Here is a 14,767-nt window from a genome sequence, read left to right as displayed (position 1 = left end):
CCCCCCTGTAGAACCCCTTATAACCTAATTTTTTTTTTAATGTCATGAACAAACTTTGGTACATCATATACCAAAGTGGTGAAGATGGTGAAGATGGTGGTCAAATTTCATCGGAATTGCGTGTAGTTTCGAGAAGAAAGCAAATGCATATTTTGGGGGGCAAACGCACTCTCCCCATAGACCCTCCGAGATGCCAATTTTTTTTTTAATGTCAACAAACTTGAGTTCATCACGGGTGGTGAAGATGGTCAAGTTTCATTGGAATTGTATCTGTACTTTTGGAGAAGAAAGCAAATGCATACTTTGGGGGGCAACCCCCATTAAAGCCCCTTTGAGAATATTTTTCTAATGTCATGAACAAACTTTGGAATGTCATGGGTGATGAAGGTTGTCGTGAAGTTTCATCAGAATGGTGTGTATCGGTTAAGAAGAAAGCAAATACCTCTTTGAGGAGGCAACCCACTCCTCGTTCCCCCTGTAGACCCCTTCAGACCCCTTTTTTGTTTTTTAATGCCGTGACGGGTGATGAAGGTTGTGGTCAAATTTTATTGAAATCGTATATGCAGTTTCTGAGAAGTTGTAAGTATTTGTGGATGGACGGACGGACGACACGCCATCCCATAAGCTCCCCGGAACTACTTTACAGGCGAGCTAAAAACCATCCCGAGGAATATCACTACAAACGAACTACAATTGGAAGCCACCTTGGCTCAGTCACGGTCCTGAAGAGAGCCCTCGGCACAAAACTTTTAAAACAGAAAACTTCACTGCTTGGTCCGTGAATCGTGATAATTCCGTGACGTGGCGGGTCGCTTACCGACTGTAACCGCTAACCGAATGCCAATAACTCAACCAGTGACTTAGGGTCCTCCGTCAAGTTAATCCGGTTACCTAAAAATAACCACGTGATCTAATTACCAGGGGTCACACCCTCGGTACTTTTTGTCCGAACCGGATCACTTTACCAGATCAGATGCAGCCGAGCGACACTTCCAAGGACATCCCGGCTAAAAGGAACGGATCGTTGGGAATAAAGTCCTGGCTAAGTCAGGATACAGACCATGCTGGATCAATGAAAGAAAAGACAAAAACGAGCTGGGAACATTTCTATAAAGGATTTATTACAGGCAGGCAAGGAAAGGTCTGTGGCACAGTGAATGTTGTTTATTGTTGTCTGTAGCAGGAATACAAAGAAATGTGAGAGGTGCGGCAATATGCAAGCAACTTACAAAAGCAGACACAAAGCAGAGTTATCCCGATATCATTCTGGTACACTCTTAACTTAAATGAGGACAGGCGCCAGGACACACACACACACACACACACACACACACACACACACACACACACGAAGAGGAGTTGATGAAGAGAAAAAGGAGAGGACATGAGGCTAACGGTCTCAATACCTTGCACGATTGCCCAACCACGCCACCAATACGTTTAGGGGGGATGCTCCGCTGGGCGATACCTCCCTGACAGCTGGTGCATCGTCTCTTGCTTCATGGCACTTTGTGCAGCTAGCGTCGGTCCAGAGAATGAGACGCGACCGTCGGGTGTGCACGGAGTGACTTGGGTGGAGTCAAAAGCCAGTGGGTGGAGAGAGAGGTAGAGTCCAAAGCTAGTGGGCGGAGAATGGTGGAGAAGTGGTGAAGAAGGCGGAGTCAGCAACGAGTTGGTGAAGAAGGCGGAGGCAGCAGGCGAATGGTTGAAGATGAATTCCAGGCCAGGACGAGCAAGACGAATCGACAGGACTGAGTGAGCAGGAACGACGACATACGAACGACTCAGGAACGACGACTACTACTCCCACCGCCCCGCGACCCGTCCTTTTATAGATCCGGTGGTGCGGGGCGGGGGTGACCACCCAAAGCGATGTGTCGTCACCCGAATTGCGCACTCTGCTTGGGCCCCGGCCAGCAGACGGGCCAGCCGCCATGACCGGAAGCGCTTCACTTCACTTCCGGCCAGATGGTTCCAAGCTGCGGAATCGTCTCGCTTCGAGCACCATGACATGAATCGCCTTGCACCAAACCCCGTGATACGAATAGCTTTGCACCGAACCCCGTGCCGTGCCCTGGCGACCCACGGTTGGCGGTCGGTGCTGGTCAATGTGCCTGCTCCATGGTGTGCCACGCGGCCCGGGTGATCCGGCCGCACAGTATGCCTCTGCCTGGTAGCAGCAACATCGAGATGGAGGTGCGGGAGGATGTCTGCCATCCGCAGGAGACATTTTTGCCGTCGTGGTGAGCGAAGACTGATGGTAAGACGTTATTGTAACCCCATGTGCAGACACGGCCAAAGATGTGTGTTATTCGTGTCCCGTTCTGCACGATGATAAAGTATCACGGCTGCGCACGAGTCCACCATCGTACACGTGGTCAGCGCGCGGGTCCGCCCGCCAAAGAGCATGCCCTGCACAGTGCACGTGGGTCCGCCATTAAGCACGTGGTCAGCGCGTGGGTCAGCCCGCCATCGAGCATGCCCCGTACAGCGCGATGATAAACCACCCCGGGGCCGTGCGTGGGTCTGCCGCCCTGATCCGTGTCATGAATTCAGTGAAAAGATTGGAAGAGAGGATATACACAGGTATTAAATGGGGATTCGGACTGGAAGGAGATCGATATAATTATTAGATGGGGATTTGGAAATGGGTTGGAAAGTGCGCGGCTGCATGCGCTTTGCAAGTTGCCAGCATTTTGGATGCCATTTCTTCCATCTCCTCGGTACGTGTTCCGTTCAACGTGGGCATCGTGTTGGGTGCGCTTTCTGTCCAGTGGGTGGAAATTACCGCTGCACGTGCATTTGGCAGGCTGTGATTTCTGCAGAGGGGTGTCCAGCGTAATGCCTGCTTGGCCTTCACTGAGGACCCATCTCACAGCGAAGGGTGCAAGTGGTTGGGATTTACCTCAGGAATAAGAGTAGAAAAAAGAATAGGAATGAGTGCAGAGATTTAATCAGACCTAGTTATGAAGTTTACACAACACACTGTCCTGTTGTCCTGCGAGACAAAAGGGAAGGGTCTGTCTGAACGTATATGAATGGAATAACTGTCGAGGAACCGCTGTATGATGGTTGCTATTGCTTTGGAGGGATGCGGTTCTGGGAACCGCAACAATATATACATAAAAACAGCAAAGAAAAATATTTTTTTCAGGAGTGATCAAAGTAGTGGTCGAAGTAGTGGTCAGTTGCATGTTCACTGCTCAGGTTCAAATTTCTTGTTTGTTTCAAAAAAATTGTAATTTTCCCGAAGGTTTAGATGAATTTGAATCAACTTTTACTTTGGTAATATATTTTTTTTCTGAGGAGCAGGTGTCAGTCATCACCTCCAGATAACTTCAAGAGGACAGCGTGTCTCTGAGAAACCATGATTGCCAGTCACCCCAGAACTCTGCGCTGGATTGCACGCCCAAAGTCATGTCATCATACGAAAAAGCGCAGGTACCGTGCAGAAGATCACATAACCGATCTTAATTCGTTGGCCGAGTGGAACCACTGTTTACATACCCATTTCTCGTGCTTACCAAGCCTGATTAACCCTTAGTTATCCGACGCCACAATCATAACTGATAAAATAAGTCATGACAGTTTCTTAAGAACAGGCATTTAGTGGCAACCAAGCAGCCAAGTATTTACAAAGAAGAAACAGGTCAATCCAAGCAATTATCCACAACACATATCACACTCCCATTACCCTTACTCAACATACCTGCTCTCGGACCTTTAACAGTGACTTAACAACTCTACAGTAACTAGCACCACATGCATCCAGGGAAAAGAGAGAGAGAGGGGGAAGGTCAAGCCAGTAAGAAAGAGAAAGCTTGGGTTGTGTGCCATGCCCCTTCACACCTTGCACTGGCCCGGTTGAGCTGGTGCCGCCAATGGTTTGACTGATGGTCTTGGTCTCTGGACCCCTCGCGCTCCATTCTCCTGATCCCTCCTCATTTTCACCTCCATGCTGTCTTCTCCCTGCGTCCCGTTAGAACGGTTTGCAGTGCAAACTCTATCATGGTTTTTGCGGGAAATGCAGTAGGTGTACGAGGCGAAGCGGTGTCGATGTTCTAACCAGGCGGCGCATCATGACAATCAGGGCTCGATGTAAAGGTGCAAAGGGCCGAGAGGTGTTGAATATGCGAAGGAGAAATAGAGCGTGCGAACGAGAGAAGTGAACAAAGAAATGAAAGGAGGTGGAAGGGTAGAAGGAAAACGAGAAGGAAAGGGGAATGAAAAAAAGGCAGAGATGAAAACTGATCAGATGAGAATGTGTTCTGTGAGAAACAGCAAAAAGGCTTGAGACTGGCTGGTGACTCTTAATTCCAGAACTCTCCACTCTCTTCAACACTTCTTCATGGCTCATCTTTTATTGGGTTCGAGCCCCCCTCCCCCCACTTGCATTCCCCATCTCTGTCCGTGGGAGGAGTTGTGCCCACAAAGTATCCCCCCCCCCACCCCCGTACTTGATAGGTGAGCTGGTACCTGGTGATTGGTTCTAGTGGTTTTGGCATGCTGTCTCTCTCAAGATAATGGATCAAGCCATTTGGCACTATGCGGGGTTCCAAGTGTTCACCAAACCGGTTTGGGGGCCAGCTTTGAGTAGCACTTGCGCTGAGGATTCATGAACGGTGGGCTGGCAATCATGGCATTTTATCAGAGGGAGCATATGTGATAAGTAATGTGGGAAATGAGTGCAGTAAAGCATGTTGAATAAGAAAAGGCACATATAGGATCTCAAACTAAACACTCACAATGCATATCTGCCCACATGTAAACAGTATCCAATATATGAAAGGAGCTCAGTCTCAGCATGCCTACATCCATGCCTGCGTCCATCCATCAACAATTGTCCTATCGAGGATGCCACTAATCAAGCAAAAACGGTACCCTCTCCACAACGCAGCATAGCAATACATGCACATACACAGCATATAACGTGATACACATACACACATGAGGAAAGTTTGTTCCCTGGTATGGCCTGTGCCTCATACATACCCCAGTCAGTTTGATCAAAAGAAGGAAGAGAGGAGTAGGTGGAGGGTGAGAATTAATTTTTATTGATCTTCCTCTAAGTGTGTTGTCGTATATTATTCGGAATTCAGCATCTAAAAAGGCTGTGATGAATATCCCAGACACTCTGCCCCTTCTCACTCCATGAATGTGTAGCTAGGCCAATGTAAATACAATGCCCAATAATATTTTCTCCCATTAACAGCAACTGCTTTTCGTTTTAACAATTACGGAGAGACGTCTTCCCATCAGCGAGGCAACGGGTCTTCCTTTCGAGTACTACTGAAAAGCTAAACAGAATACTACCATATAACTCGATTTACCCAGTGTATTTGCTTCATTCTCCCTGGGGGTCCAAAACCGCAACAAGTGTCTTCGTGTTTCAGGGTGGGACAGACAGACAGTCAGCATTAGCCTAATATATATATATATATATATATATATATATATATATATATATATATATATATATATATATATATATATATATATATATATATATATATATATATATATATATATATATATATATAGTGTTATTCAAAGATGTGTTTAGGTGGTGGAGATTGTAAATAAATTGTATTTAAATAAATCTATACAAATAAATGTCAGTGTGTCAGTGTATCAGTGTGTTGGTCAGTCAGTCAGTCAGTCAGTCAGTCAGCCAGCATGTGTGTGTGTCTCCTCCAATAACTCCAAAACCATGAAACCTTGCAGCCTGAAACCTTGCATGCATACGAAGGGAACTCTAATTGAGTGTATGAGTGAAAATTAGGTGTTTGGGTGAATTAAAACACCCTTTCTGAAGATAATTAACGGCTTTATTTAATTATATCCTTTATCAGGTGCATTCTCAGCCACCTCGCTGGTGTCTTGAGGCACATCCTGATTACCTTGCTCTCCCTCACTGGGGTCTTAATTTGCCATTTTATTCAGCCTGCTCAACAATGCCTTGAGTTGGAACAGGCCACAATGATTTCTTAACGATAAAGTTTTTTTTTTTCTACTTTCCTCACTCATATCATCAAATGCCTGATCATCATACGTACGAATCACAGGATACATTGTAATGCTTGTAAATGCCTGGAGATGCCAGTGTTCATGGCTTTATTCCATTTCCACACGTGTCCGGACTCCGGACGGTGTTATCAACCGATGTGTCCTGATGGTGTATATCTGTGGATGGTGGTTATCTCTGGATGTGTCCTGTTGGTGTTTGTCTCTGTGACTGTGTTTATCTCCAGACATATCTGGGCAGTGTTTGTCTTTGGACAGTATTTATCGTATGACCGGTAGAAAATGGATTTCAGACATTAATTTGTTTCCATCTTCACTGTTATTCTATGCAGAATCATTTTAATGAGACAATATGAATTGCCGTTAATGATCCACCGCACATCTGCCTTCCCTTCCCCACCCCTCCTCACTCTTCCTCCCTCCTCACTCTCCCTCCCTCCTCACTCCCCCCCTTCTCTCTTTTTTCCCCCCTCCACCTCCTCACTCTTCCCCACAACTCTCATTTTCTCCACGGGAGGGGGCATGGGCTTGGATAAAACAAAACACAACCACACAACACTCCTTGACGAGACCCCCACCAACAGCACTCCGTACACATATACACAATCATCCATCAATGCGCAAGCTACCTAAAAGTCCTATCAACATCCCCATACCCCTCCATAACTTCCAGGTACCTATCTGATTCTAATTTAAACTTATCGACTGTTTCTGCTGCCAGTACTCTTCCAGGGAGGCCATTCCATGCATTAACTACTCTCCGAGTGAAAGTCCCCTGCCTTGCTACCATCTTAACTCTCAAGCTCTGGCCCCTGGTCCTATCACTGTCTATTCTGCTCAATAATTCATCTGCACTTATTTTATCTATACCTTTCATTATCTTAAACATCTCTATCATATCTCCTCGTAACCACCTCCTTTCTTGTGTATAAAGCCCCGTCTCCTTCAGCCACTCCTCATAGCTCACTCAAGCTAGGCCCGGAATCAATCTAGTAGCATGTGTCAAGTTTACCATCGATCTGTCCAGCCATTCTGGAGATTTTTAAAGGTTTAGGGCAAATGCAACATGGCTGCCAAACAATGTGACCGATGATGTCATGGGTGGGAATTTTTTGTTCCTCATGGATAGGCAGTCATACCTGTAAAGTTTCTCCAAGATCTGTTCAGCCGTTTCAGAGATTTTTTTTTTAAACATGGCTGCCAAACCACATCACTGATGACATCATTTTTTTTCTGTCCACCAATTTACCCTAAGATGACCCTCAAAAATTTTATACCAATCAGATGTAGCATTCTTCATATGCAATCATGACGTCATAATGAAGGCACCAAGCTGTTAGTAATATATTTTTTTCCAACATTTTTCCTCCTTTTTTTTGCAACATGCTGCCATGCCACATGACCTATGTCATCATAATTATCATGAAAACATTCTACATGAGTAGTTGCACCTATGGTGAAAATTTTGTATCAATCTGACAAGCGGTTCCAAAGAAAAGGGAATAACAAGACGTGGACACGTACGCACGCACATATGGGACCAATTGCTAAACCCAGCTTTTCACTTCACGACGTGGGCTGATAAATAATTCAAAGTTGTGTGTTGGTAAAGTGCATGTGTATTGTGGTATCTGTAGCTTCTCTCCCATAGTTATTTTTTTTAATCGCCAAAATTCAGAAACAGAATTGTGTGTCCGGTGATTTTGCCTCTGAACCTCAAGTCATTTGATGTGCCCAGATACATTATTAAAAGCAAAATTCAAATACAATTTTTTTGTGCTGTTAATCTCGGCTTTTGGAAATGCATCAATTTCCATAATAACAATCATATTAAAGCATTCAACTATTGCTACAATGCTTACACTCACACACAACGCCAGCGGCATCACGAAAACACTTCTCCTGCCATAAAGGTTTATAATACCATCAGTGACACACAATTTAGTGTTTCCTTCACGCTATATGGATGGACTAACGGCAATATCGTAGCTCAGCAGGCGAGCAGGTAATGTCCGTCCTGCAGCCACAAGCTACAATAGAACCATCCTGTCCAGCATGGTAAATGTATGAGGGCTGTAAAACTAACTGCCAAGGACCTCAATAAACTACTACACGAAGCTCAAAATTAAGATCAGCAACATGTCAGCCCACTTTCACTTGTATTAAAAAAGAACGTCATCCCAAAAATAAAGGAATAACAAAACAAACTGAAAGGTATTTTATCATAAATAAATAAATCCAAAAATCCGTTTTTAGGAAGACGTTTAATCAACATTAAGTTAGGTTTTAAGCCTTGAGGTAGTCATTATTTTCAACATAACAACATGACATGATAACGTGAACTTAGAATAACAGTTTCTAAAAACTGCCTCATGGCATGTCAGCGTACTTATCAACCAAACATTCTTCATAACCAAAACTGAAGTCCCTGATGGGAACACAAGAAAGACTCTTTTAACATAAGGAAAGTGATACAGGAAGAAAAAAAGAAAAGATGATGCATGTTAAATATGACACTCAAGCGCATTGTCGAACCATTTGTACACACACTTTACCCGTCAACATGAAGTGTACCACAAACAGAACCAGATGTACAAACTAAGAATAATAACTCTACATAAGACTTGAAGGATAATGTAGTGTACATATATGTGTATATACTGTAAGGAGACACAAAGTGGACTCTAAAATCACAAGCACTCAATTGCACTTTCAGTGAACTCCAATTGTTATGATGACATATCGCCAAAACGTTATCTCAACTCCGGCTGATAAAAACTTTGACATACCTTCGGAATAAAAGAAAAATACAAAACGGCATTAAACTGTAACTTTTAAAGTGAGTAAAGTTACCGCAGCAATTAATCTACAAATCTATCAAAGCATGAGAACGTGAAACTTTATGGCACTTTAAGCAGGTGTCAGGCATAAAACAAAGCACAGCTCAAGTGGAATGCACAGATCGTTATGTCTTTTAAACTTCACGCCATGGCTGTGTAATTATAACTGCTCCTTTGGCAACATCTGCCAAGTTATCTTGGAATAAGTGGGCCAGAACGGCCTTGCGAAATCAAAAAGCCATGATGTACCAAGAACCTCAGCAAACACACTTGATAACAGCGTGGCTGTGTTTCTGGAACAGCGAGTTCTCTCAAGCTGTGGCTACCAAGGCATATAAACAGACGTACGAATTGCTGTCATGGCTCAAATGATTCAGGCAGGTTGCTAAAGGTCCTCCCCCCCCCCACACCCCCAAAAAAGAAGAAAAACTGAGCCGTGGATGAAGGTGGAGCGAGGTTGTTGAGTGTAACCTGAGAAGGATCTTTGTGTGAACTCAAACTAACCTCTCCGTTGGCAAGACAAAATGCAAATGTCCATTGGCCTTCTCCAACCCCTGCCCCCCAGTTCTCACCCGTCGCATTTTCAGCTCTTCAATCAGCTCCAACAGCTTGGCTTTGAATTGGAGCTGACAGACAGAGGAAAAGGAGACCTGCTCTGCATCCCCATGGGAAAGGTCCGGTTGGTAGCTTACTCCATCTCCTTCCTGGGACTCGGCAAACTGTGGAAGCAATGCAAAAAAAAATTTCAAAAATGCAACCTTGTCTCCACCTAAAAGTTAATGGTTTAGAAAGATTTATAGCTCAAAGTGTTTTCATAGGTATTACATGTAGATAAGAAACCTTTGCTGCTGTTGTAAATGATGGAAACTTCCTTACTTTCTAATGGTAGGAGTGAATGAGATTGAGAAATTAAAATCCTCAAGCCACAGAAATCACTTTCTATAACATAAATTCCATGCAACGTTTGGAACAAAAAAAAACTGAAGAGCCGCATCCAAGACAACAAAACGTTGTCTTATGAGGGGTGTTCAAAAGTTCCGACGAACTACAACAGTCAAAAGCATGCCAAAGTTTCTTTCGATTAAAAATAAATTGGTGAGAAAACATCTCAATGGATTTTGTATTTATAAATATACGACACCGTGGAAGATGTCTTGGACTTGGATTGTTGAATTTGGTTTGTATAAATTTGAAATACTCCCAAATATTTAAATTTTGTATCTTCTTTCATAGGTGAATGTTCACACATTAAAAGGATATTTAGACAGTTTTGTAATCGAGACATCAACTTCAAACCAACAACAAATTTTTGTTCGGTTGCACACAATCCACAATTTGGCCGGGGCAGGAGAGCCTCGAGGTCCGCACACCTCTGAGCTATTTAGTCTGCGTTAGACTTTCGATTTGGCTTTAACCGTCACCTCAGTGTTTCGCGTTCAGGGCACGGCGTCGAGGTGTGCAACATCCATTCAAAGGATGTTAAACAACAAGCGCTTGAAGATCTGACGGTGTCTTTCACGAAGAGTGGGTGAATTATCATCTGCACCATGAACAAATTACAAATTCCCACCGCTTTCAATTGAACGTCAACCCTTGCCAGCTGGTTCGTGAAAGACTTGGGTCAGAACCCCTTCCCCCAACCGACCCAAGATGGGAATAATTGGGGCTGTTAAAGAAGATATTCTGAAATTTTAAAAGATAAAAAACATGCAAACCGTTTATTTTATGGCTTAATATGAACTTATAGAATGTAATCCAATCTGTTTAACTATTTGGCATATCTGTTCACGTTATCGTGACTGCATTGTTTTAAACTTGAAAAAGGCCACCTGAGAGTAAGTAAATTGTACAATTGTGACATCAGCTTTTTTTTCCTTTTCCTAGGATCATAACAAATGGCAGCCCATGACAACTTCCAGATAACAGGTTTGTTTATGTATAGGAAAGGAAAGTAATTGGAGGGAGCAAACACATGACCTTTGACTCTAGAATACCAGGAATCTTGGTGGAGGACTGACCTCAGATGCTTGGATTTTATGGGTCCCAGGGGGGATCGGTGCCGGTTTTGGACAGCAAAGAGTGGTCAGTCCGGTGGCAGTCCCGGGGAAGGCAGACTTTTCTTGCTGCATCGCAAGACTAAATGTCTACTGACCAGTAGATAACACTCAATCAGTTGAGCTTGCCTAAAACATAGCAAGGACAAGATGAAATCTATTGATATCATTACAGAAAAGGAAACAACACACTCCCCTGTGCTTTCCTTCACTTTTCAGATGCCATTGTTATTAAGGAGAGCAAAATATTTTTTTTATCGTCTCCAAATAAAAACGCATTACACATTTGATCTTTCTGTGATTATTACATACACAGATGATCAATGTGCTGGCCTAGTACATCTAGACATTTCTTTATTGTTGTTATTATTTTTTGAACATGGTCTAATGCTCATGGAGGAGCTGTTAACACAAATCATCCACACACATGCAGATAAGTACATGAGACAACACCGGAATTTACCTCAGTAAAACACAGCCATTGACCTTGGGGAGAGTGATGTAACTTCCTAGAGAACTCTGGGTACCAGTGGTGCCATCTTTGTGAGGTTGCTTTCCTATCCACTGTCAGTGGGGCAAATAAAGGAGAAATATCTGCCCTCCTACACCTTAACCCAGGATGCTAACCCACAGGATTTATCCATACTCTATCCTCCAAATGGTCAACATAAAGGTCTTTGGTGTGACTCAGCCAGGTTCAGCATCAAACCACATATCTCCTAGACTCAAGAACAGACACTAGCCATTATGCCACTGAGTCCAGTTACTTTTTTTTTAAATTTCAATGCAGTATGCAGGGGTAAGAAGGGGAGTTGAAAATATTGTGGTTTTGGATTGGGGATAATTAAATCCGAGATGGTGGTGAAGATAATGAGTGCCAGCATGCTGGTATACTGTGTCGGAGTGGCGACCCGTCCAGGATTATTCCCGATAGCCAAGGAGACTGCTTAAGCAGCACCAACGCTCTGCACAGAGTATGGTCCCAATGGATGGATGGTGGTGAAGAGCTGTCATGAAGACCTGGGGGTAAGAATGAGACTAAATAGAACGTGAAAGTTGGTTTCACAGGGTGGGAAAAAGAGGAACGATTGAGTGGAGGTGAACTGTGATTCTGGATTTTGGCATTTCACCAGAAGCAGGTTGCAGGTTGCAGGTGCACCGCATGCACTCTGCAGAAACCTGAGGGGACAGAGCACGGAAACAGCAGAGGGTACAAGACCAGAACAACTGGTCACATCCATTCATTTGTTCCTCTTCCCCCCCCCCCACCCCACCTGTGGAACCAATTACACATCCTCTTCAATCTCCTTCCTTACATCCAGGCTTTCAAGACAGCTGTTCACAACCATCTCAGATCATCCCCCATCCAAAACCATGATCTTTTCTTCCCCCATTAACCATCCACAAGCACCCATCTTTCCAAGTTATAGTCTTTCCTTCCTGAAAGTTTGTGACTGTATCAATCTTGTCCACCCTGTGGAGTGCATCCTCCCTACCCCTTATTTGTCGAAGTCTCCCTCAGTTTTGTCCCTCAACCCTGTTGTTTGTGTGTTTCCCCCCTCTCTTTCTATGGTTCCTTTTGTTCTGTTACCTCTTGATCCATTATATGTTCAAGCCCTTCCACAAGCCTCTACCCTCTATGCAAAAATAAACCAAAAAAACGTTATATGTCTGCAGTCAGTATGTTTGAAAGCAGAGTGTGACCTCGAACTATGAAAGGCCACAAAAAAATCAAAAGGATCATTAATTTGGTGTAGAAAACCCATAAACTAAGATAGTTTTCTCATTTTCTATGCCACCTGTAATTATCGCTATATTTGTTTCAAATAAAAAAGGCCCGAAATAAAAAATGACAATATAAACCAAAATCACGACACTGGAAAGTTGCTGCCAAGGAAGCAGTGGATATAATTATTTTATTATTGAGAATGGATTTTCATCATTTGCTAAATATTACAAATTATTGCCTTTCACACACTTCAGAGAGTGTTTCTCATGTTCGTGGTGATGAACGTTATTTTATGTTGTTTAATTCTGTTGGAATGTGAAGGATTAGCTTGCATATACAATGTGAAAATTATGATCGTCTGTGTATGATCAATGGCTGGGGTGAAGAGATGTAGCTACTCCAAGAATAAAGGATGTGAACCAAACGTAATAAACAAGACACCACCGTTTCATCTCACGACATGGAAGCAATACCTTCGGGGCAAATGTTTTTCTGTCATCGTTGTTGTACGGCCCATTCTCTTTACTGAGCAAATATAGTGTGGGCATAAATTATTATTACGTCTGTATATTTATTTCACCATATTTATATACAGGGTGTTTCAAAAGTCCAGAATCACAGCAAATCTTTTTAATTACTTCTTTTTTTATTTGAAACGGTGCCTTTGAGGTGGATAGAACATCATCCATCCATTGGGACCATACTCTATGCCAGTGGTTTTCAAACTTTTTTAGGTGGCGACCCAATTTCAGAACCTCTCAACATCACACGACCCAAAAGATTCAAAACCCAATTCATAAAATACAAGATAAGATTTCATATGACACAATAACATTTACTGTTTACTTTATTCACCATCGTCATGTTTTCATAGACGAGTAAACGGAGAATAGCCGACAGTATCCAAATAGTACAGTTGAATGTTTCAGAAGTTTAGTCCGAATGACATTTAGATCTATCAGTGAGAAGGATGAGCCTGTTTTTCAGAAACAAACTTCTCTATTCGTGGAGAAGTAGATGACAATGCCAGGATCATATCATGCTCCATTTCTAGGCGATTTCTGTACTTTGTTTTAATCACCACCATGGTGGAGAACGACTGCTCACAACAGTATGATGAAGGATATGGCATGAGAACCTTAATGGCGTGCCGTGACAGGGTCGGGTACGACGGCAGCATTTTGCACCAGAATGTCGACAACGAATTTGTCCGCGCAAGAGCCTGCGCTCCTGAATCCTGTTGGAGCTGTACAAGCTCTTCCTGTGCTGTATCATCTTCAATCGAGTCCAGTGGAGCCGTGAAAGGGTCCCGAACCAGAGAAAAGGACTGCACATCCAGCTCAGGGAAATGGTGCTCGAACTGTTCAATGAGCGACCGAAGGTGACATGCTATCTCCCCAGAAAGACTGTCGAGCTCAGTATCATCGTACTGGCAGGTAGTTAGATGCTCCATCAGACGGGGGAAAAGGCTGAAGCGCTTAACAGCTGCTTTGTCTGCCAGTAATATTAGAATCGCCAGAAATCCGCTCATTTTGTCGTGAAAAAATCATGAGGTTGGCGTCTTTGTCTTGGAGGGAGCGGTTGAGGACATTGAGACGTTCAAAGATGTCAACGAGAAAGCACAGTTTTGACAGCCAAGAGTCCGACTCAAGCAACGCTACCCATGCCGTATTCCCTTGTGTGCGTAGGAACTATTTCAGTTCATCTTTGAGCTCGTAAACGCGCAGAAGAAGGTTTCCTCAAGATAACCATCTGACTTGAGTGTAGAATAGTAAATTCTTCTGGTCGGCGTCCATCTCCTGGCAGAATAGCCTGAATAACCGAGTGTTGAGGGCGGTCGATTTGATGCGATTTACCATTTTTACGACTTCTGAGAGCACGCCCTGCAAGGTTTCTGGCAAAGTACGAGAGGCGAGCGCTTCTCGGTGAATCATGCAGTGTACCATGGAGGTCTGAGGAGCCACCTCAAGCAATTTAGCCTTGAATCCAGAACGCACTCCTAACATTGCTGGCGCGCCGTCTGTTGTAGAACCGAGCAACTTTCTGAAGTCCAGATCATGGTCACGATAAAACTGCTCTACTTTCCCAAAAATGTCCTCACCTTTGGTGGTGGCCTCCAA

The 14,767-nt window shown here is 43.7% G+C and overlaps 1 protein-coding gene across 16 annotated transcripts in view; it reads right to left on the bottom strand.

Moving 5' to 3' along the window:
• Positions 1-14,767, bottom strand: part of CCDC73 (coiled-coil domain containing 73) — a 142,853-nt gene that overhangs the window by 95,600 nt on the left and 32,486 nt on the right. For 14 of the 16 annotated variants that reach the window (XM_085884124.1, XM_085884125.1, XM_085884118.1 and 11 more), the window contains exons 2-3: positions 10,883-11,008; positions 9,437-9,583 (exon numbers count right to left, since the gene is read on the bottom strand). In XM_085884124.1, the coding sequence (XP_085740250.1) occupies positions 9,437-9,583; positions 10,883-10,993 (258 nt within the window). In that variant the 5' untranslated portion in view covers positions 10,994-11,008. Of the gene's footprint in view, positions 1-9,436; positions 9,584-10,882; positions 11,048-14,767 lie in introns of all 16 variants that reach the window. The other 2 variants (XM_085884119.1, XM_085884120.1) reach the window with 2 other exon arrangements.

The sequence above is a fragment of the Eptatretus burgeri genome, chromosome 6 (genome assembly GCF_056783735.1).
Source record: "Eptatretus burgeri isolate ZD-2024b chromosome 6, Ebu_testis_v1, whole genome shotgun sequence".
NCBI classification, from domain to species: Eukaryota; Metazoa; Chordata; class Myxini; order Myxiniformes; family Myxinidae; genus Eptatretus; species Eptatretus burgeri.
Note: the sequence above shows the minus strand (reverse complement) of the source record. Positions and strands in the feature narration are given on the sequence as shown.